The sequence below is a fragment of the Stegostoma tigrinum genome, chromosome 43 (genome assembly GCF_030684315.1).
Source record: "Stegostoma tigrinum isolate sSteTig4 chromosome 43, sSteTig4.hap1, whole genome shotgun sequence".
Taxonomy (NCBI): Eukaryota; Metazoa; Chordata; class Chondrichthyes; order Orectolobiformes; family Stegostomatidae; genus Stegostoma; species Stegostoma tigrinum.
Window position 1 is genome coordinate 7,470,239 of NC_081396.1, and position 24,473 is coordinate 7,494,711.

The window sequence follows — 24,473 nt, forward strand, 5'->3', positions numbered from 1 at the left end:
AGTTGAAGGGTCAGTGAGAAGGGGGCATCATTTTAAAATGGAGAGCTTGGGGTTTTGAAGGAGACTTCTGCTTTTTTTTAGCCAGACTGCGGTTGGGTAAAGTAACTGAATCTCTCAGGACAAGTGCAGACTTCGAGGCAAATTCATGATATCACGGGGAGCCAACGCTTGCAAAAGGTCGGGTCCGTAGTCTCCGATGAGTACAAAACCGAGATAATACTTCCACTCGCCATTTGAGATTGAGACACAGTTGTTGCAAGCAGACCCGCACGTACACAGTTGATCACATCCCCTTAAGGCAGGTCCTGTGTCATGCTTCCACAATCTGTGGTTGCTGATGTGTTATCTTCAAGCGGAAGGTGTCTTAATCTTTGGGTCAACATTGAACAGCAGGTTCTACAGAAATGCAACAATTTATCGCGCGTCTCTTGCTTGACCCGTTTTCCCATTATTTCCGACCTGTAATTGGACATGCACATGGGCAGCAGTGAATTGAGGGGAATGTAGGTTAGGTTATTTTATGTTTGGATTAGGATTATTCCACGGCACAACATCCTAGGCCGAAGGACTGTGCTGTACTTTTCTATGTTCTATGTTCTAATTCTAAGCTTTAGCCACATTCTACATCTGACTGCTCTTGGCCCTTTAATTATTCTTCGAGCAATGCTCCTTTTTGATCCTCGGATCAACATCAGTCGTCGCTGTTATCGAATGGGGGACCATACCCCACAGTAAAGGGTCTCATTTTGAGGCATTCCTGTCCGTCGTGATCAGGTTTGCTGGTTACGGTGGGGGGCGGGGGGGGGGGGTGCTAGTGATGGCAGACATGCTGCCTCTCTCGGCCAGAATAAAGTCGAGGGGCCAAGCAATACTGTAAGGTCACAGTGCGAGTGGCAGCAAGCCTGGCAGATAAGCGGGAAGTGGCTCGGTTAGCACAGGCAGGCTCGTTGGCCGCTTTCTCTCAGGCAGATGTTCATTCATTCGCGCGCTGCTTTCCCGGTCCCATAAACAGGGAGTCGGAAAGAACCAGGGATAATGGGAAGATGCTGGAGAATCTGAGATAACAAAGCGTGGAGCTGGATGAACACAGCAGGCCCAGCAGCATCTCAGGAGCACAGAAGCTGACGTTTCGGGCCTAGACCCTTCCTCAGGACCACACTTATCGGAAAGAACCGCTCTGTTTCAGTGGTAGCACGCTCGTTGTGTCTGGTCAACGAGGGCTGCTGATGTAGAGTTGGGAGCTGAATGTTGAAAGGCTGTACCCTGCCGATTCCCACTTACCTTGGACGCCTGCAAAGCCCACCCAACATTTCCCCTCTCTGCGGAAGATGTGGAAGCCATGCGAACGCCAGCCCTTCGGGATGCATTCTGTCGAATGACCCCACCTCGGAGACATTAAAGGGGATCTGGCGTAACGAGATTGCTGCCTTGTGAGTGCAGCGGGGTGGGAATGCACACCCAGCATGAGGAGGCCGTACTGCAAACTCATCACTGAGGGACAAAGAGATGTTAGGAGCTGGAGCGTGAGCCCGTGCATCGGATCCAACTAGAACGCCCGGGAGACTGACAAGCGTCATTAGAAGCTACAGTATCTCCTTAGGCCTTTAGTCTCGCAGAGCGACCTGAGCTTTCTTCAGCAGCTTGCACCGAGTAGCCTGAATCCAGTCCTGGTCTTGGTCTACACGGGTCGTGCTAACCCGTCCACCCAGAGCACAAATAATTAGCTGATGAAATTCAATGTGAGCAAATGTGAGGTTTTGCACTTTGGAAGCAAGAATACAGGCATGGACTATTTTCTAAACGGTGAGAAAATTCATAAAGCAGAAGTACAAAGGGGTCTGGGAGTGTTGGTCCAGGATTCTCTAAAAGTTAACTTGCAGGTAGAGTCCGTGATTAAGAAAGCGAATGTAATGTTGTTGTTTATCTCCAGAGGGTTGGAATATAAAAGCAGCGATGTGCTTCTGAGTCTTTATAAAGCTCTAGTTAGGTCCCATTTAGAATACTGTGTCCAATTTTGGGCCCCACACCTCAGGAAGGACTTACTGGCTCTGGAGCGTGTCCAGCGGAGATTCACACAGATGATCCCTGGAATGGTAGGTTTAACGTACGATGAACGGATAAGGTTCCTGGGATTGTACTCATTAGAGTTTAGAAGGTTGAGGGGAGATCTAATAGAAACTTACAGGATAATGTGTGGTTTAGAAGGGGTGGACGCTAGGAAGTTGTTTCCGTTAGGCGGGGAGACTAGGACCCATGGGCACAGCCTTAGAATTAGAGGGGGTCAATTTAAAACTGAAATGAGACGACGTTTTTTCAGCCAGAGAGTGGTGGGCTTGTGGAATTCATTGCCACGGAGTGCAGTGGAGGCCGGGATGGTAAATGTCTTCCAGGCAGAGATTTATAAATTCTTGATCTCAGAAGGAATCAAGGGCTACGGGGAGAGTGCAGGGAAGTGGAGTTGAAATGCACATCAGCCATGATTTAAATGGCGGAGTGTTCTCGATAGGCCGAATGGCCTTACTTCCACTCCTATGTCTCATGGCCTTAATTCTTTTCGAGTGCTTTGATATATACAAAGTCGCCAGGCTTAAATGGACGGAGTATTGGCCTCGCTGTGTTTTGGCAGAGCTGCCCGTGATTGGACCGGGCCTCTTCACCTCGGGCCTGTGCCTGCCGTAAGATCTTCTCATCGACCTAAGTGAAGGCTACATCAGCCCCGGTCACCGGGGGCTTGGTCCCTGTGGTCATGGGCCTCCCCATATGAGACCTCAAATGGGAGTCAGACCTGTTGCTCTATTTCCCTGATTCCTCTGGGTGTAAAGGGTCGTTGGCAGAGCTTCGGGCCATTTTAAGCCAGCTTCCTGACAGACTTTTTCAAGAGTTTTTGTTTTAGCGGTCTCGTTCTACAATTCTGGAAGAAGTACGTGCGTCTTCCATTCAAACCCCATGGCCTGAGTCAGGGCTGTACCTATCCTCCCCGTCACATGTGTCCCTCTGTTGCTATTCATCTTAACGGCTATTCCAAATCCAAGGATGGTACAGGGAGTGACCGGAAGGGTGCATAAGGCTCGCTGCCACCTGCAATGCCCAGGGCATGGGGTTTGAGCCAAACCTCCGGGTAAATCCGTTCAAATTTCAGGACCCGCGAGGTAGGCAGCCGAAAGACGGCGCCCATGCGTCGGTGCTCAGGTGTCTATCGTCTCAAACGTATGAGAAAGGACAGGGTCCCTGGGTGACGGGGGTGGGGGGTGCTTTCTGCCCCATCCAGGTGCCAACCGACGTGCGCCCTTCTGCAAAATAAAGCCCGGAAAGCTGGCAGAGAGCCGCAGTTTCGGGGTGGAGAGGGGGAGGGGGGTGCCCTTCAATCGCTAGGCGAGAGGGTGAAGTGACTGAGAGCTGACAAGGGACGACTCCGGTGATTAATAAATCTTCGACACATTGTAAAACCTGTGCCGTTAGCGGACAGAGAGAGTTCCAGAAGGTCCGCACGGGCAGCACAGGTAGCCGGGCTCCCACTACAGCCCCGTTCCACGCATACTGCCAGTAAATGCGACAACATCTTGGCTGTCCACCGGCAGAGGAGTACGAAAGAAAGCTGAGCAGAGGTGAATCACTGTGGGGGAAGTCGAATCGGGGTGGAAGCTGGACAGAACGAGCACCGCCGAACTGACCACAATCTGATTCATGGCGCATAGGTCTCCAATGACACCCCACTCGCCCTTCCTCCCAGGCTTAGAACTGGGCTAAACGGGGACTTTGGGCCGGGGCGCAAACCACGGTGGGCCACAACAGCGCTGGCCTTCAACCCTCCCCTGCTTCCGCAGAGAACCGAATGCAGTCGAGTCGAGGGCAGGGATGTCCCGGAGGGAGCGTGGGGTGAGGAGTTGGCAACGAACCCAACGGGATTTTTGTGCAGAGAAAGGGCCAGGCTGCGGAAGGAGGGGAGAAGAGCAAATCCACCCAGGAAGGGGGTGCGTGTGGGGGGTGGGGGGTGGGGGAGGCGTTAAACCAGCGAGTTTGTATATATCAAAGCACTCAGAAGCCAGCATGATGTGACCTGAGAGCGGCTGAGAGAAGAAAAACATGATCCAAACCGGTTCCAAAGGACAAGAAGGGGAACAGCGAGAGGCATTCCTCTCGCAAGCGCTTCCCCATGGGGGCCGAACTGTTTAGGGGTCACCGGGGGGGGGGGATATGAGGGACTGATGTGTGGGGACATTTGAAACAGAGACGCTTGGTGGAGGAGGGTGGGTGCGTCAGATCAATGGGGGCACAGAGATAAATGTGAGCGCCAAAACAGAGAGTATCAGGAGCGTTAAGAAAAGGGCTAGTGGGAACTGCAGATGCTGGAGAATCCGAGATAACAAGGTGTGGAGCTGGATGAACACAGCAGGTCTAGGCCCGTAACGTTAACCTCCCTGCCCCTCTGATGCTGCCTGGGCTGCTGTGTTCATCCAGCTCCACACCTTGTTATCTCAGCACAGGACACGGGTGGTCAGCTTCTTTGAGTAACGTCCTGTAGGCCAGAGGGAAGGGATGTCCGGGGAATATTCGACGACTAGCCCTTGCTGAGGACAATTTTATGGTAAGCTGGGGTGGGGTGGGGGGAGGGCACAGAGATCGTCGCGCCGGAATCAATCAGAAATTTGATCCTCCTCCTCCCTCCGACCTCAATTCCAGCCGCGGGGGTCCTCACGGGGAGAGTCTGATCATTGCAGACTGTAAGGTCGCCCCTCTGTGGCACCCCTAGTGTCTCTAAGGGAAAGGCATATTTAAAGAAGGGTGGGGAGTATCAGTTTGACAGTACATCTCTCTCATGACTGCAATCCCGAGCCCCTTCTGGCCAGAGGACACCCTTGCTCTCTATCCCCAAAACCCCCCGCACCGCCGACCACGAATCTCATGCTGGGTTTTTTTCTGTGCCTCCCTGGGTGAAATCACTGGGCCGATTGGCCTTGAGGCTCGCCGGCTCGCTGGGTGAACAATCCCTGCCCGTGCATATTAGCCAGGGAAGCGAGGATTTCATTCCTTCCTGCCGCCAGGTGAGCCAGTTGGAAAGCCCGGGCTGTGAGATAGTGGGAACTGCAGATGCTGGAGAATCCCAGATAACACAGTGTGGGGCTGGATGAACACAGCAGGCCAAGCAGCATCTCAGGAGCACAAAAGCTGACGTTTCGGGACTAGACACCTCCCCCACAACTCCTCCTTCTGGTCTGGACCCCGACTGAGTCCGAAGAGGCGGCCTGAGGTGGGTGAGACGGCGGGTCCCTCTTCTAGAGAGGAGGACAGTCCCTAAGAGCAGCTGCCAAGAGAATTTTATCGTCCACAACTTGATCCTTGGTTTCTTTAAACTGTTCTAACTTGGGATACATTCCCCCGGCAGGAGAGCAGGAGATATTCTTTCCATCACCTTATATATTTTAGGTTTCGGGGGTTATTTGTCAAACATATAGTCAATAAGGAAATGTTTGCCTCGGCTCCCTCGCTTGTTTGGCTACTCATGAGTTAACAAGTCCCACTTACCAAGGGATCAATCCCGAAATTTAAATGAGTTAACCATTGATAATTTCGTATCTTAACTCTACTTCACCCTTCCCAGCCCCGAGATCCCGTTATACCTCACTCCTTGAATTCTCCCTGACATTTTTGCTCCTTCTGTCCTGACTCTACATTTTGTAGTAAAGTTGAGGGTTTCTCCAGCCTTTCCAATCTCCCCGAGATTGGATCAGGGCGGCTCAACGGGGAAACTCGAATTCCTCGCGAACTCCTTTCTCCTACTCCTATCAATTCATCCGGATCCCGTAAGGATGGGGACCCTGGCGGCTCGCCGGATTGCCGAAGATTTAGTTCAGTCACGCACTGGAGCTTCAGACTTCGGGGTGAAGAGGTTTTATTACGGGATATCACCGACGAAGTCTCTCTACCTCGAAGTCTAAAGTTCCAGTGAGTGGCTAAATTAATATCTTCAACACCCTTCATCTCTGAAAATGTTTATGCTCGGTGACATCCAGGCGAATCCCTTCTGCACTGAGGGTGGAAACAGCACGTGGCATTACCACCGAATTGTAAGTCCAGAGACCCCCGGTAAAAAGTCGCAGACCAGGCTTCATTGGTGACGATGAGCTGGGGCTCAGGGCTGATGCACTTTCTCCGAGCAATAATCCTTCTTTCCCGCTCCCCCTCCTTACACGTGAATTGTTCAAAATGGTGTGGGATCATGACAAAAAATGATAGCTTTTCACTCTATCTTATTGTATTCCTACTGTGAAATACCCGTGACAGTACAAATGGATGTGATCCCATTGTCGTACACAGCACAGCGATCCCGTGGAGGTATTGTACTTCTGCCTGACTTCTACAGAGGTTTTAAGGAGGTGAAATTATTGTCCTAGAAGTTCTTTCGTTTACAAGTAGAGTTGCATCTCCTGATATGTCAGACAGGGCCAGCCCCACCACACTTTGCAACCGCAGGAAATGCTACACTTGCCCCCACACCTCCTCCCCCACCCCCATCCCAAGCCCCAAGATGACTTTCCACATCAAGCAGATGTTCACCTGCACAGCCGCCAATGTGGCATACTGCATCCACTGTACCCGGTGCGGCTTCCTCTACATTGGGGAAACCAAGCGGAGGCTTGGGGAACAACAACAGCATTTCCCAGTCGTGAACCAGTTCAACTCCCCCTCCCATTCCTTAGACGACATGTCCATCCTGGGCCTCCTGCAGTGCCACAATGATGCCACCCGAAGGTTGCAGGAACAGCAACTCATATTCCGCTTGGGAACCCTGCAGCCCAATGGTATCAATGTGGATTTCACCAGCTTCAAAATCTCCCCTCCCCCCACCGCATCCCAAAACCAGCCCAGTTCGCCCCCACCTCCCTAACCTGTTCTTCCTCTCACCCATCCCCTCCTCCCACCTCAAGTCTCACCTCCATTTCCTACCTACTAACCTCATCCCGCCCCTTTGACCTGTCCGTCCTTCCCGAACTGACCTATCTCCTCCCTAACTCCCCACCTACACTCACCTCTACTGGCTCCATCCCCACCTCTTTGACTTGTCTGTCTCCTGTCCACCTATCCTCTCCTCTATCCATATTCTATCCGCCTCCTCCTGTCTCCCTATTTATTTCAGAACCCCCTTCCCACTCCCATTTCTGATGAAGGGTCTTGGCCTCTGATGCTGCTTGGCCTGCTGTGTTCATCCAGCTGTACACCTTGTTATCTCGGATTCTCCAGCATCTGCAGTTCCTACTGTGATAGCAAGGTGTGGAGCTGGATGAACACTGCAGCCCGAGCAGGATGGTTGACGTTACGGGCCTAGACCTCTGTTCATCCAGCTCCACACCTTGCTATCACAGTAGGAACTGCAGATGCTGGAGAATCCGAGATAACAAGGTGTGGAGCTGGATGAACACAGCAGGTCTAGGCCCATAACGTTAACCTTCCTGCTCCTCTGATGCTGCTTGGGCTGCTGTGTTCATCCAGCTCTACACCTTCTTATCTCGGGTTCTCCAGCATCTGCAGCTCCTACTATCTCTGTTCAGTCCTGGATGGTTTTGCTCCCACTGCAGGTAGATGTAAAAACCAATACAATATCTTTGTTCCATTGAATCCCCAGTACAGGGGCCAGTCACGACAGAGACAGTAGGAACTGCTGATGTTGGAGTCTGAGATGACAAAGTGTAGAGCTGGAGGAACACAGCAGGTCAGGCAGCATCAGAGGAGCAGGAAAGCTGACGTTTTGGGTCTGGAGCCTTCTTCAGAAAATGGGGGAGGGGAAGGGGGTTCCGAAATAAATAGAGAGAGGGGGAGGCGATGATGTAAGGAGGATGGAGGAGATGATAGATGGAGAGGAGACAGACAGATGAAGGAGGCGGGGATGGAGCCAGTGCAGATGAGTGTTGGTGGGAAATTGGGATGGGGGTTGGTTAGTTGGGAGGGAGGGGGTGGGTAGATGGGAGGGAAGATGGACAGGTCACCTCCATTGGCTTCTGTCATAAAATACCTACAGTGTGGAAGCAGACCCACCTCCCTACGCTATCCCAGCATGTCCCATGGCTGATCCACCCCCGATGGGGCAATTCAGCATGGCTGATCTACCCTAAGCTGCACACCTTTGGACTGTGGGAGGAAGACTCTGCGAGAAAGAGAGAATGTGCAAACTCTACACAGACTGTCACATCAAACCTGGGAGCCTGGCGCTGTGAGGTGGCTGGGCTAACCACTGTGCCACCTTGCAACCCTAAGTCACTCTGCCTGCTGTCACCAACCTAATTTAAGCCTCATCTGCGTGGATAAAAATTTCAAATCAAAGGCTGAATGACTTCTGCTGTTGTGGATGTGAATTTTCAATAGTGCGATCATGCTCTTCCCGCTAGTCAATAAAGCGAAATAAGTTTAGAAAATCCAGAGGTGAGTGCACAATTAGAGGAAAGACTGACCCGTGCAGATTCACCAAAAAAATGTGCTTTACTCGCTTTTGTTTAAAATCAAATCACACACATCCAAGGCCTTCATAGAGTCTTAGAGCTGGACAGCTCAGAAACAGACCCTTCAGTCCATCTAGTTGTGCCAGCCAGATGTCCTAAATTAATCTAGTCCCATTTGCCAGCATTTGGTCCATATCCCTCTAAACCCCTTCCTGTTCATGTCCCCATCCAGATGCCTTTAAAATGTTGTAACTGTACCAGCCCCCAACACTTCCTCTGGCAGCTCATTCCATACACGCACCACCCTCTGCGTGAAAAAGCTGCCCCTTAGGTCCCTTTTAAATCTTTCCCTTCTCACCCTAAACCCCCTGTGCCCTCTGGTTTTAGAACACCCCCACACTAGGAAAAAGACCTTGCCTATTCACCCTATCTGTGCTCCCCATGATTTTACAAACCTCTATAAGGTCACCCCTCAGCCTCCAACACTCCAGGGAAAATAGCCCCAGTCTATTCAGCCTCTCCCTGTAGCTCAAACCCTCCACCTCCAGTAACATCCTCGTAAATCCAGGCCAACGGTGAAAGGGAGCGCTCCCTGTTCATTGCTGATGGGGAGTCTGGGATCACTGGAAGAAGAGAGAATTTAAAAAATGCTGGACTCAAAATGTTAACTCGGTTTCTCTCTCTCCACAGATGCTTTTGGACCTTCCGAGTTTCTCCAGCATTTTCTCAGATTTCCAGCGGTATTTCGCTTTCATGTGAGAATTACCATTTTGCCCAGGGCAGGCTGGATCTGGAAGTTGCCAGCAGACAACGGTGAAGTCTGGGAATTCTTGGCACTCCAACTCGGAGTTGCTGAACCCCATTCCATGCTCTGTTCTATTACTGTGACTCACTTTGTATGGTGTGATCTGCCTGTACCACATGCAAAACAAAACTTTTCACTGTATCTAGATACAAGTACAAATAATAAGTCAAATCAAGTCATACAGTCGATGAGAGTCCATCGATTTCTCCTGGAGGCTGCTGATCTGCAGCATTTACTCAGAAATGCTGAGCTTTATTCGAGGTTACTAAATTATTTTGTTAATTAATTGAAATACAGTGGCTCTGAAAGAAGATGAATCTTCAGATCAAACTTTGATGAAGAAACATAACAAAAAGAAACTTAATTCCAAGTTGCAGTGTGTTATTGTGAAATATATAGAACTCCTACTGTGTAGAAGGGGGCCGTTCAGCCCTTCGAGTGTGCACTGAGCCTGTGAAGAGGGGAATCCCACCCAGACCCTGTAACCCCACACTTCCCGCAGCTAATCTACCTAACCCACACGTCTTTAGACTGTGGGAGGAAACCCACGCAGACACGGACAGAATGTGCAAACTCCACACAGACAGATGCCCAAGGGTGGAGTTGACCACTGAGCCATATAAAGTATTTGAATGTGCTGATAATTTCAACGGACTTATAAAACATTAAAGAGATGCCTGGCACATCTTGTCTGATCAGCTAACAAATGTTAAGAACTAAAGTAATATTAAAATTATAATTATTATTAACATTACGAGTTTTTATAACAAAATGAACTTTATTTTTAGAAAAAAAAGTGTAATGGAATTTGATAAGATCTCGCAAGTACAATGGATGATGGATCTAAGCAGCCCTTAGAGACAGGTAACGACTCAAAGAGAACAGCCAGTAACTCTGGAATGTGACCAAGAAAGATCCCAAGACCTCGAGGTTACAATAATTGTTAAATATCATTTAAAAGAAAACTAAGAACCTTGGGCTGTCGACAAGAACACCCATCTTTAATCAGGAGGTTGGCTGAACAGAATATTGGCTCAACAGTAGTGAAGGGGAGCATACAGTAAACACATTGTTGTGTGATCATTGTAACACAAATGTATAAAAATGTTGCTTTTTATTGTAAAATAACAGTGTGCCATTGAGCTGAAGTTGAAGATGAAGTAAACACTTGTGTTTTCAGGTTGAAGCCAGATTCAGGGAAGATCCTTCAGCCCTCATTCTGCATTAATGGGGTTTGCCTGAATAAAAGTCTGCCATGTACCTGTGCCCTGTCTGCCTCCCGAGTCTGTCTCTCCTGTGTCCTGTCTGCCTCTCGAGTCTATGTCTCTCCTGTGTCCTGTCTGCCTCCCGAGTCTATGTCTCTCCTGTGTCCTGGTGCGGGGAATCTCGCTCTTCCAGTGTGGAAGTGGTGGAGGTGGATACAATTACAACATTTAAAAGGCATCTGGACGGCTCCATGAATAGATAGGGTTTAGAGCGATATGGGCCAAATGCTGGCAAATGGGACTAGATTAATTTCGGATATCTGACCAGCCTGGACGTGCTGGGCCAAGGCTCCTCTTCCTGTGCTGTACATCTCTGTGACTCCATGCCAAAGTGGAATACCCCATTTCTTTTGCCAAGGCTGCCTGGAACAACAGCTTCCCAGGACCCATCTGCACCACATCTGATCGAACAGAGACAAAAACAGAAAGTGCTGGAGAAACTCGGCAGCATCCGTGGAGAGCCCAGCGAACCTCCTTCAGAACTTCAATGACCCACGAGGGACCTTAATACAACCCAGTGGTTTAAATTCATCACTGAAGCAGGGCTCTGCACATTGATGGAGCAAATTACGATGGATACTGAGAACAAAAAAGAAGTGCTGGAAAGGGTCTAGGCCCGAAACGTCAGCTTTTGTGCTCCTGAGATGCTGCTTGGCCTGTTGTGTTCATCCAGCTCCACACTTTGTTATCTTGGATTCTCCAGCATCTGCAGTTCCCATTATCACTGCTGGAAACCATAATTGGTCAGCCCGCATCCAAAAAGAGAGCGAGAGCAAGCTAATGGCTCGAGTCCAGATGACTCTTCAATAGAGCTCCGAGTCATCTGGTCTCGAAACATTAGATTTCTCACACTCCACGGATGTTGCTGGGCCAATGTGTTTTCCAGCATTTTTTTGTTCTCTGTACCTTGACCTTCTTTAATCTTTTATAAAAATTTTTTTCTGGAATATCTTTCTGCAGGGAATGACCGTCAGTCTTTCAAAACGATCAGGGAGTGAACTGATTTACCTTCCTGTAAATCCCATTCACAAACCGTATCGGAAAGCCAAAGATTTATCGCTTTCCGAACGACGGACATCTCAAAACTGGTTCTCATTTGAATCCGTGTCAGAATGTGATGACCCAAGGCCACTTCCTCCTTCCTCCGTGGTAGAGGCTTGGCCAGCTCAAATCCTGCCAATGACTGTATGGGTCAGACTCAACTGGCAATTTGCATGGACTTCCAGCCACCTCTCTCCAAAGCCAGTAGCAGTATAAGATACTGCCTCAAACGTTACTTCCCTCAAGCTCCGGCCTTCACCTTTGGTCGACCAGTCTCTGCTCCCTTTGTTACAATTCTGACAGCCTTATGGAGGAGGAGGAAACTTTGTGTGTCTCAATTTCTTTACAGACACATGTATGCCTCCTGAGTCTGGTTCTTGCTCTATCAGTAAATACCCCTCAGTGTGATCAACAGGCTGAGGAATGGCAGATGGAGTTTAATTTAGATAAATGCAAGGTGTTGCATTTTGCAGGACTGACACAGTAGGGTCTGGTAGTTGGTCGGGGGGGGGGGGAGTGCTTTAAACAAAGAGATCTAGGAGTACAGGTTCATAGCTCCTTGAAAGTGGAGTTGCAGGTAGACAGGGCAGTGAAAGGGGGCTTTTGGCGTGCCTGCTTTCATTGGTCAGGGTACTGTATTTAGGAGTTAGAACATCTTGTTGCAGCTGTACAAGACATTGGTGAGACCACATTTGGAGCAGTGTGTGCAGTTCTGGTCACCCTGCTGTAGAAAGGATATTATTAAACGAGAAACAATGCAGCAAACATTTACTAGCATGCTACCTGAGCTGGTAGCTCTTATATGAGAGGTTGGGACATTTTTCCCTGGAGCGTGGGAGACTGAGGGGGCGACCTTACAGAGGTCTACAAAATGATGAAAGGCATAGCTAAGGTAGATAAGCTGGCAGCTTTTCCCCCCAGAGTGGGGGAGTCTAAATCTAGAGGGTTTAAGGTGAGAGGGGAGAGATATAAAAGGGTCCAGAGGGGCAATTCTTTCACACAGAGGGTGGTGGGCATCTGGCTGCGAGACGCAGTGGTGGAAGTGGGTAGAATTTTGTCATTTAAGAAACATTTGGTCAGGTACATGGATGGGACAGGTATGGAGGGACATGGGCCAAATGCCAGCAAATGGGGCTAGATTAATTATGAAAACTGAGCAGTACGGACGAGTTGGGCTGAAAGGCCCGTTTCCATGCTGTAGACTTTTATGATTCCATGCGCCCACGTACAGTCAGGGCAACTGTGCCAATGGGGCAGCACAGTGGCTCAATGGTAGCGCTGCTACCTCACGGCGCAAGGGACCCGGGTTCGATTCCACTCTCGGGCAACTGTGTGGCGTTTGCACGTTCTCCCCCCCACCCCGTATCTGCTTGGGTTTCCTCCCACAGTCCAAAAATGTGCAGGTTCGGGTGGATTAGCGATGCTAAACTGCCCGTAGTTCCCAGAGATGTTTAGCTAGGTGGGTTAGACATTGGAAATACAAGGGCAGGGGGATGGGTCTGGCTGGCAAACTCTTCGTGTGGATTTGTTGGGCCGAAGGGCCTGTTTCCACCCCGTAGGGATTCTATGATTCCATTCTATGAACTGGACCTAGACAGGCAACCTTAGAGAAGTTTATAAAATCACAAGGGGGACAGGCAGAGCAAATGGTACATGGTTTTCCTAGGGTGGGGGGATTTCAAGACTCGGTGGGGAGGTATTTTTAAGGCGAGAGGAGAGAGGGTTAAAGAAGATGAGGTTAGAAAAGGCACAAAGAATGGCTTGTGCGTGGGATGAACATCCTGCGGAAGTGGTGATGTGGGTACTGTTACAACGTTTAAAAGACGTTTGGATAAGTACAGGAATGGGAAAGGTTGGGGGAGATATGGGCCAGGGGCTGGGAGGTGGGACTGGTTTAATTTGGGGCTGCGTTTGGCATGGACTGTTTGGGCCGAAGGGTCTGTTTCCGTGCTGTATGGTTCTGTGGCTTCTCAGCTATCTGAATGACTGTACGAGCCCCATCGCACGCTCACAGAGGTCTTGGTGTGGTCTCACCGCTGCCTCCGCAGGTTTAAGTGAACTCACACACTGTTTCCCACACCCAGGGAAGGCAAACGGACTCTCTCTCCAGCATGAACCTGTCGGTGTGTCAGCAGTCTGGTGGGCTGGGTGAATCCCTGCCCACACAGGGGTGAATGTCCATTCCCACAATGCCCACATGTCCACGTTTTGCCCACAGCGTGCCCGTCCTTCTGCCTCTCCAGATTCAAAGATCATTTGGGCCCGAGTTCGTACGTACACAATCTCTCCACCCCGTGGATTGAGAGGCAGTGCTGTGGCTTGAGAGGTTATTTTGTCCCAGGTTTTTATTTGTGGAAGAGAGGTTGTAAGGCAGAGGCACTGAGCTGCGCCTGAGAAAGTAAGCAACTTGCAAAACCTTGGGGCTTTTGTTTTGGAATTGAAACGACAGCAGCAGCCTGGGTGTGGCCAGCTCGCTCAGTTTCTAGTTTTGTTTGTTTTAGTTTTTCAGTTTAGATTTAAGCGGAAGGCTTCGGCCTCTCAAAAAAGTTGGAAGCTTCAGTGAACGCCTCTTGGCTGCTACTCTCTCTGATGTTTTTATTCCTCCGGGATTGGAGAACTGCATGTGAGAATCTGCGTCTGAATTTGTGTTTCTAAGATGTTACTGTATTGGAACTGTTACTGTATCTATTAAGCTTCTAATCTGTTAAGGTATTCTAAATTCCTCTTTCTCTGGTTGTATTTTAACAACAGTGTTCCAATAAATTGTGTTTTGCTTAATGTTGAGTCGTTTGACTAGTTGCACGGCATCTGAGACACTTCACATTTGCCTGTAAAATAAGAAAACTTAGGATCTAGACTACCTTCTTCCGGTATTTTAAAGGGGGTGTGCAGCGGACAATAACAATTGTACAATGAGCATTTGGTCTGTATAACTGGCTCAAGCTCCTTCCTCAGCCAATACACAAGAACAGTCTCTCAGGCTGTTTTCTTCAGAACAGGTCTTCCCTCCATCGGTTCAGTGGAGCACTTTCACACTCACCCCAGTGCATGCCTGCATGTGTGCACATCTTGGTGTATTTGAAGCTGACAGAACAGATAGACATTTCTCATTCTAGGTCCAAAGACTTCGGATATTCAGGTGGTGGTGGTGAGCTGAGCAGCTGCATCAAATGTTACAGTAGCTTTTCCTTTCAGATTTCTGTCTGCAAATCCTTCCCTTCTTGTAACCTGCATAAGGAGATTATAAAAGTCATCATGGTCAGAAATTAAGAACCGGCAGTTCTTTACTTCCCACATACCCAAAACCAAATAAAAAAAACAATTTCCTAAACATTCTGTTGGATTATATACCATAACGTTCGATCAGAGATAAATAGGCATGTAAACACAAACACTTTTTGTGGCTATCACAACCTGGATCTCTGAGTCATAGGATCATCGAGCATGGAAACAGGCCCTTCAGTCCAAACAGTCTATGCTGACCATAATCCCAAACTAAACTAGTCCCACATCCCTCCAAAAACATTTCCTATTCATCTACGTATCTAAATGCCTTTGAACATCCACCATTTCCTGTTACAGCTGTACAGGACTTTGGTTCAGCCACATTTGGAGTACTGTGTACAGTTCTGGTCGCCACGTTACCAAAAGGATGTGGACGCTTTGGAGAGGATGCAGAGGAGGTTCACCAGGATGCTGCCTGGTATGGAGGGTGCTAGCTATGAAGAGAGGTTGAATAGATTAGGATTATTTTCATTAGAAAGATGGAGATTGAGGGGGAACCTGATTGAGAGCTACAAAATCATGAGGGGTATAGACAGGGTGGATAGCAAGAAGCTTTTTCCCCAGAGTGGGGGACTCAATTACTAGGGGTCATGAGTTCAAAGTGAGAGGAGGAAAGTTTAAGGGAGATATGCGTGGAAAGTTCTTTACACAGAGGGTGGTGGGCGCCTGGGACACGTTGCCAGCGGAGATGGTAGACACAGACACATTAGTGTTTTTTTAAGATATATTTGGACAGGTACATGGATGCGCAGGGAGCAAATGGACACAGACCGTTAGAAAACAGATGACAGGTTAGATAGAGGATCTCGATCGGCACAGGCTTGGAGGGCCGAAGGGCCTGTTCCTGTGCTGTAGGTTTCTTTGTTCCTCTGGAAGGTCCTTCCACATACGAACCACTCTGTGGGGAAAAAAATTGCTATGTATGTCTTTTTTAAAATTTGTTTCCTGTCACTTTAAAAATATGCCCCTGCTCTTGAGCTCACCCACCTTGGGAGGAAGAGACATGCCATTCATCTTATCTAAGCCCGTATAAAACTCCTCCGCTCCGGTACAAAAAGTCCCAGCCTATCCTGTCTCTCCCCATAACTCAAGCCTTCCATTCCTGGAAATATCTGGCAAATCTACCTCTCCACCCATCAAGGGATCAATGATTTCAAAACTGAATGTGCATTTGAAACTAAAATTTAAAAATTTGCAGTGCTACAAGGGGTATGGGTTTTGCATGGAACCAAAATATCAACTTAAACCCTTTTGCACCATAATAACCGTGATGGGCACAATGGCTAACTAATTGTTATTGTTGCCTCACAGAACTAGGGCCCTGGATTCAATTCCGTTCTCGGGTAACCGTCTGTGAGGAGTTTGCACATTCTCCCTGTGACTGCGTGAGTTTCCTCCCAGTCGAAAGATGTGCTGTTTAGGAGGACTGGTTATGCTAAATTGCCCATAGTGTCCAGGGATGTGCAGTCTAGGTGCCAAGGAAACTGCAGGATTACAGGGATAGGATGGGTGGGTGGGGGTGGTAGGATGCTATTCTGAGGGTTGGTGTGGACTCGATGGGCCGAACGGCCTGCTTTCACACAGTAGGGATTCTATGATGCTAACCTTGTTTCTTGAAATAGAATCAGAGGTTTACACATGGAAAATGGCCCTTGGTCCCAATTTGTCCATGAAGCCCAATTTATTTAATCTAATCTAATCCCATTTGCCTGCATTTGGTCTATATCCCTCCATACATTTCCCATTGATGTACATGTCTAAACATTTCTTAAATGCCAAAATTGTACTCACTTCCTTAGCTTTAGCAACCCACTCCAGACACTCACCACTCTCTGTAAAAATAATTGCCCCTCTGGACCCTGATGTACCTCTTTCCTACTTAAATCTATGTTCTCTAGTTTTAGACTCCCCTAATGGGAAAAACTATTGGCTATGTATCTTATCGACGTGTCTCGTGATTTTGTAGATTTCTATAAGGTCACCCCTCAGTCACCTACACTCCGGGGGGGGGGGGGGGGGGGGGGGGAATGTCCCGGCCTATCCAGCCTCTCCTTGTAATTCAAAATCTCCAGGCCAGGTAGCATCCTAGTAAATATTTTCTGCACTCTTTCTAGTTTAATAATATCCTTTTTATAGTAGTGCAACCAGAACCAATACTCCAAATGTAGCCTCACCGATGTCTTGTACATCTGCAGCAAGATGCTCCAACTCCTATACTCAGTACTCTGACCAATGAAAGCATGCAAAAACCTTCTTCACCGCACTGTCTACTCCTCCGACAAGGAGCTATGAACCTGCACCCTCGAACTCTCTGTTCTAAATACTGCATGTGAAATAGATTCAGTCCTACATCAAAAATCAGGAAAAAATAACAAATCTACGTTACGAGAGATCCATAAGTTATGTGTCTAGATAAGTAATACGTGCCACATAACAACTTGAGGCGTGACCCGAACCTCTATTGTCTTATTGTCTCTTTAGAAATTAACCATCTTGCGGGGAAGACAGAGATATGGGGCTGGATGAACACAGCAGGCCCAGCAGCATCTCAGGAACACAAAAGCTGACGTTTCGGGCCTAGGCCCTTCATCAGAAAAAGATACCCCTTTTTAATTGCGATGCTCAGGAAAGGTGCCTTCCTTTAAAAAACAAAACGTTGTGCTCACAGACGTTGCATTTTGGGGTGAAGCTCAATCTTCATTCAAAGAGTGGAGAGGAGGAGGACCAGCAACAGCAACTTGGCTCAGCAAGAATGAGCAACTTCAGGAGCTCATGGTCCAACTTCCGCATTCAGGCACTGGGGCTCCGATTGGCAGGAGGACCAGACGCCTTCCGGTCCTCCGGGACTTTCTATTGGTTAATACGCCGCCACTCTGGTCAACTGTCCAATGGAAGACAAAGGGCCTGGAACGCGAGGACGGCACCGTCGACCACAGCGATTCTAATTGGCTTTGTCGAACACAACCCGCCTCCATGGTAGACGTCACAATGCGGAAGTTATCCAATGAGCTTCAGAGAGAAACTGCATCCTCTGTGCAACGTCTGGGAGCAATGTCTCCCCCTTTCCATTTCTTATCCCGGGAGGGAGAGACTGTTCACTTATTGCAACTGGACTGAATCCAAGGGAGGGAGCATTCTCTGCAAGGGTTAGTTTCAGCCTGTCTCTGTCTCGACTGGTAAAAACATTAAACATTCGTTGAAATATCTGTTGTACCGAAAATTATAATAGAGCAAAGATATGCCTCATGTCATTTATCATGAATCTAGGTCTTGCAGTATAATGCTGGATGTGTTTCCAGTAATAGAGTGAGTATGACACAGAAGAAGTTCAAAAAGACTGCTTCTTTCCAAAAATTCACACCTGAAAGTGTAGCTTTCCCAGAAGAAGACTGAAATGTAAGAGAACTGTGTGTTACTGTAAGACAGAGATCAGCCTAGGTTATATGTTACATGTTTGATGTAGTGTTTGTGGATGTAAATGCTTCATTTGCAGTTATTTCTGGTCTTGTAGTACCGTGCTGCAGGATATTACATGTCTTCAATACCACACAGAAGAGGTCCATTCAGCAACTTGAGTACATGCCAACTCTTAGTGGAGGAATCCAGTCAGCCCCATTCCCTCTCGACGGCCCGTTACACTGCAGGTTTACGCCTACATAGAGATCTACGTATAGGTCTTGGGGATTAAGAGACGAGAGACTGTTCCACAGAAACTACAATCGTGTGTTGTGATTTTCTAGTGTGGACTAACAATGATGACTTTTGCCAACTCCTTTCACAGGATATTAGAAGAGAAGAATTTGAAACAGAAATCTCAAACCAACCATCAAACAAGGTCTGACAGTCTGTTGATTGACCAGGACGTGAATATTGTCTATTACACAGACTGAGTGAGAGTGTTCCAGTTATCAGAGGGTTAACCAGTGTCACAGACTGAAGAAAGAAATCACACAACATATGTGTCAGCGGATTTTCAACTGATCGTTGAACCTGGAGACTGACGAGGACAGCCACCCCATGGAGAAGCCATGGAAATGTGGGGAATGTGGGAATGGCTTCCCTTCTCCGTCTGCGCTGGAAATCCATCGGCGCCTCCACACGGGGCAGAGGCCATTCACCTGCACGCAGTGCGGGAAGGGCTTCACCCAGTCACATCACCTCCTGGTACACCAGCGCGTTCACACGGGGGAGAAGCCGTTCATCTGTCCCGTGTGCGGCCAAGGATTCACCCAGTCGCACCACCTGCTGTTGCACCAGCGCATCCACACCGGGGAGAAGCCGTTCACGTGCTCGGTGTGCGGGAAGGGCTTCACGCGGTCCTACCACCTGCTGCTGCACTTCCGCGTCCACACCGGGGAGAAACCGTTCACCTGCTCGGTGTGCGGGAACGGCTTTTGTGATTCCTCCACCCTGCGGAAACACCGGCGGGTCCACACCAAGGAGAGGCCGTTCACCTGCCCGGTGTGCGGGAAGGGCTTCACCCAGTCTTGCAATCTGCGGAGACACCAGCAACTCCATAAGTGATGGTGCCAGGGAGGGGGGATTGGATTTTGCTGTTGGGAGTCATATCCGGGACGGAACCATGCCCATTCATTGGGTGGATCAGGAGCGCCGGAGGGCCCCATTATCTGCTGGACTGCTCACCCACTTCACTTCCATTGGAGCTGATGCTGTTTCAGCCTGGGACTGCACATTTCCACTGAAATGATCTGGAGAAACTTCTGAAGGACATTTTTGTCTCATCCTGGACGTTGACAACTGTCCGTCCTGCCACTACAAGTGGATCTAAAACAGATACACACGTTGACTCTCCAGCACGGGGCTGGGCCAGTCGGCTCACTTGGACTCCATCAGTATTTATGATGTGCATGAGCCTCTAGTGGCCCCTCTTCATCTCCACGCAGTCAGCATATCAACAAAATACAGCACAGGAACAGGCCTTTCGGTCCACCAAGCCTGTGCCAACCCCTAATCCTTACTTAGACCCTCTGTTCGTGTGTCTATCCAGATAAGTGTTAAACATTGCCGTCACGCCTGCTTTCCACCACCTCTGGTGGCAGTGCATTCCAGACACCACTGCCCCTCCCGCCGTGTGAAACATCTTCCCCTGCACGTCACCCCCAAACTTTGACCCCTCTCACCTTGAGCCTCTTGTGGTTGACCTGTCCAACCGAGAGAGAAAGCCTCTGACTACCCACCCTCTCTGTGCCTGTCATAATTTTGTAGACCCTCCCCCAAACAAAGCCAGTTACAGCACGAGAGCAGGCCCTCCAAGCCCACGCCAACTAAAACCCCACCCCATCCAGGGACTGTATCCTCCCTCGAGAGAGTCTTGATGAAGTCCACCTTCTGATAGCAGTGACTGCACTGATGCAAATCTTCCCCACCTCAGCCAATCAGCGTCGCACCGTGCTGCCCTCCTCCGGGTCACCCCCCCTCCCCCAGCCCCCACATCCAGCCTCTGTCTTTCTGGTGACGACAACCCATGTTTGTTCAACTTCTCCTCATTACTAAAACCCTCCGAATCAGGCAACATCCTGGTAAACCTTGCCCGCACCCACCCCAAACTCTCCTCGTCCTTCTGGTAGCATTGCGGCCAGAGCTGTGTGCAATATTCCAAATGTGGCCTCACTAAAACTGTAATATTAACTCGTCAACTTTTGTATTCGATGCCCCCAGCCAATGAAGGCAGGTGTGCTGTAAGCCTTCCTGATCACCTTATCCACCTGTATTCCACTTTCAGGGATCTGTGGACCTGTACGCCCACATCCCTCTGCATGTCAGTGCTCCTCAGAATTCCGCCATTTATCGTGTAATTCTGATACTTTCTTCTATCCTGTTCTCCCTCCGATTTGTATCGAGCTTTCCTTCAATTGTATTCCCGTCTTCCCCAACGACAGCATGTCCTTCTGTTCTAAAGGTGACTGAATAGCAGCTCACGAGGTACACGGTGGGGGCTCCTTCCCAGATTAAAGTGGGTGGGGAACTGAATCTGGGTTGCTCGGAGGAATTGCCCAGGGCCCTGGCTGGGTGCCTCACTGCCTCCACCGGGCCCAATTTGAACCCTACCGGGTCTGGCTCGATCCCTGCAGATGTAACTGACATCATCGAGGCCTCCCCCCGCCCTCAGCCTCCCTGTGGAAAGGAGCAACAGCGAGGGTGAGCCCTGTGGTGGGGTGTCGGGGTTGACCGGGGCGGTGGTGGGGGGGAGTGTAAACCGGACGGCGCCACCAGGCTTCGTGCCGATCTGCGAGAGGCAGGAGCGAGGACGGCCTCGCCCTCTGCCCACTGGCAGACAGAGGTCATTCAGGAGCTGTCAGCGAGTGAGGTCTTTCTCCAAACTCCCCGTAAACCGGGCAACGGATCCCAGGAGCAGTGAGTATCCCGGGAGCGATCATTATTCCTGGAGTATACAGAGAGGAATGTGGCGAGATGGTGTGAAATTCAGAATTTCATGGGTTGAAAGAATCAGCGATGGCTCTTTCTGGGCTAAACTGATGAAAGGGATGAAGAGAAACCACTGCAAGGGAATTAAAAGCAATGCACGAAATTAACCATCCCTGAGAAAATGGAGGCAAAACAACAGAAACGAGCTGTTACCTGGGACAGAGGAGATAGCGAGCTCTTCGTAACCTGCTGCCTGGTGACCAAAGGACAGTTAAGCCAGCTGCAGAAGAAGTGGACTGACATAAAGGGGGTTGAAACCGCAGGACGGGCAGCTAACCCTGAATGCTCACAAGGAGCAGAGGAGCTGCTTCTGATAAGGTACGCTACAGGCCTGAGGTCTCCAGAATTGTCACCAACATTTGGTGGGGGAGGGGAGGGGGCGTGGGTAAGAATCGGAGGGAACTTCACCCCACAGACTCGAAAGAGAGAAGAATTGCACCTGTCGGAATTCAGCTCCGGAACGATTCAGCAGCAGGACTTTGAAGTCCAGCCCTGCGCAAGGATCGATCCCTTGACGCTTCCAGAAACGGACGCCCCGTTGGTGGAATCTCGGCTAAGTTCCACCATTAATCGGGCAGTAGCCGGGGCTGAGTGTCGGAACTCGCTCACTTCAGCTATTTTGGTTGCGACATGCAATAAAGTTTACATCACTGTTTGAACACGAGTCTGTCTGTAGGCTTCTCTGAGTGTGTAGCCAAGTTAAGGGGTGACCCGTGGCGATTCACCCATGACCAGAGTGAGAGGCTGGGCTTAATATTGGCTCGATTGCAGTCGGCAGGATAGTAAAGACAGACAGATTACCCCCTGGAGGCGACAGAGCCCATGTTCACGGAGAATGAACTCGCGAGCGGTGGGTTCAATGGAGTCTCGGGCAAGCTCGAGGCAACAGCATAGGTGCCTGAGATGTGCAGTGCTGGCAAAGCGAGAGATATACTCGGACTCCAGTCTGAGGCAGATCCCAAACTTCACTGGCCTGGCTATCGACACTGCGAGTCATTCAGGTTTAGTGAAGATTTGCCTTCACAGCTCTGAAAGGCATCTTGACAATTACCTGGACCCTGGGACAGGAGGCACAGCATGTGCCACTCCAGTGGGATTCAGAGCGGGTGCTGGGTGTAAATGCTTTCTGAAGACCCCAGGGCTAATGCCTCTGAGAGCAGATCTCTGACAGATCGTAGATTCTCAGCGCGAAGAAAGAGGCCGCATGAGAGATCCCACAAATACAGACCCTTTGGTCCGACCCGTCCGCGCCAACCAGATATCCCAAATTAATCTTGTCCCATTTGGCCCCCAACCCTCTAAACCCTTCCTCTCCATGTCCCCATCCAGATGCCTTTTAAATGCTGTAACTGTACCAGCCCCCACCCACTTCCTCTGGCAGCTCGTTCCATACACGCACCACCCTCTGTGAAAAAGTTGCCCCTCAGGTCCCTTTTAAATCTTTCCCCTCTCACCTTAAACCTATGTCCCTCTAGTTTTGGGCTCTGCTACCCTTGTCTATTCACCCCTATCCATGCCCCTCATGATTTTATAAACCCTCTATAAGGTCACCCCTTGGATTCTGACCCTCCTGGGAAAACAGCCCCAGCCTCTCCCTGTAGCTCAAACCCTCCAACCCCAGCAACATCCTTGTAAATATTTTCTGCAACTCTCTCAAGTTTCACAACATCCTCCCTGCAGCAGGGAGACCAGAACTGAACGCAGTATTCCCAAAGTGGCCCTAACCAATGTCCCTGTACAGCCACAACATGACCCTCCCAACTCCCTGTACTCAGCGCACTGACCAGTAAAGGTGAGCGTCCCGAATGCCCTCTTCACCGCCCTGTATACCTGCGACTCCACTTTCAAGGAACGATGAACTTGCACTCTAAGGTTCAGCAACACTTCCCAGGACCTTACCATTAAGTGTATGAGTCTTGCCCTGATTTGCCTTTCCAAAATGCAGCACCTCACATTTATTTGAGCTAAACTGCATCGGATCAAAGTCCCATTGAACTCTGAGGTAGCCTCCTTAACTGTCCACTACACCTTCAAATTTTGGTGTCAGCTGCAAAATTACTAACCGTACCTCCTGTGTTCACATCCAACTCATCTATCCCAATGATAAAAAGCAGTGGACCCTGCACCGATCCTTGCGGCCCACCGCTGGTCGCAGGCCTCCTGTCCGACAAGTTTGAATTAGTGATGGTTTGCCAGCTGGTAGGGCTGATTCACTCTCCCAGATCGCAACTTTGTCCCAGAATCAAAAGCTGGAGCTTGGAGACTCCGAGAGCATAAGTACAAGGTGGTTCGTGTCACTGACCCGCTGAAGCCACGACTGAGGGAGGGTCAAACACACAGATCCTCACTGCGGGAGGAAGCTGAATCGTTGAAGCAATGACCGTGAGGAGACTGAAAGCGGGTCGGAGAAAAGATCCAGAATTGGTTCGGTTGGATGGGGAATCCGAGCTGGGCCTGGGAGAGATCCCTGTTGTTTGACAAATTCATTCAGAAACATTTATGGCTGATCATAAAATACCCAACGGCCCATTGCTGTGGGACTGGAGTCACATGTTGGCCAGACCAGGTCAGGATCACATTAGTAAACCAGATGGGGTTCCCCCCCCCCACCCACCGAACAACCAACAATGAATTTATGGTCATCGTTAGACATTTTAATTCCAGACTTTTTAATTGACTTCAAATTCTGCTGTGGGATGGGGTCCTGAACCCGGGTTCCCGGATTAACAGTCCAGCAGTAACACCACTATGCCATCACCTCCCCGAGGTGGTGAGCATCACTGTCTGAGATGAACCGGGCACAACTGGGGAAACATGTTCCGCAGGCGGCAGACCTGGGAGGGCTCCAGAAGGCGTGGGGCTGAGCCACAAGCGTCACTGGGGACCTCAGCAAAACTTATGGAGCAGAATCATGGGGAGTCAATGGCCTAGTGCTATTATCACTGGACTGTTAATCCAGAGACCCAGATGATGTTGTGGGGACCTGGGTTCGAATCCTGCCTGCGGTAGATTGTGTAACTTGATTTCAATTTTTTTAAAAAATCTGGAATTAAGAAACTAATGATGACCGTGAATCGATTGTTGGAAAAACCCATCTGGTTCGCTAATGTCCTTTTGGGAAGGAAACTGCCATCCTTACCTGGTCAGGCCTACATGTGACTCCAGATCCACAGCAACGTGGTTGACTCTTAACTGCCC

General features: G+C 49.5%; 1 protein-coding gene and 1 long non-coding RNA gene across 2 annotated transcripts; one reads left to right on the top strand and one right to left on the bottom strand.

Annotated features, from left to right (window-relative positions):
* Window positions 1-9,995: 9,995 nt before the first annotated feature.
* LOC132206784 (uncharacterized) lies at window positions 9,996-17,621 on the bottom strand. The gene is made up of 2 exons (XR_009443155.1): window positions 17,495-17,621; window positions 9,996-14,771 (listed from the first exon to the last, which is right to left on the bottom strand). It is a non-coding gene; the product is annotated as an uncharacterized LOC132206784 (long non-coding RNA).
* Window positions 17,622-17,843: 222 nt separating this feature from the next.
* Window positions 17,844-21,939, top strand: LOC132206781 (zinc finger protein 239-like). Its single transcript, XM_059641795.1, has 2 exons — window positions 17,844-17,974; window positions 18,610-21,939. The coding sequence occupies exon 2, from the start codon at window positions 18,846-18,848 to the stop codon at window positions 19,350-19,352; it is 507 nt and encodes a 168-aa protein (XP_059497778.1). The 5' UTR covers window positions 17,844-17,974; window positions 18,610-18,845; the 3' UTR covers window positions 19,353-21,939.
* The last annotated feature ends 2,534 nt before the right edge of the window (window positions 21,940-24,473 follow it).

Bases quoted from the DNA above. Each gene is read 5' to 3' on its own strand.
- LOC132206781 (XM_059641795.1), top strand. From the start codon at position 18,846: ATGGAGAAGCCATGGAAATGTGGGGAATGTGGGAATGGCTTCCCTTCT.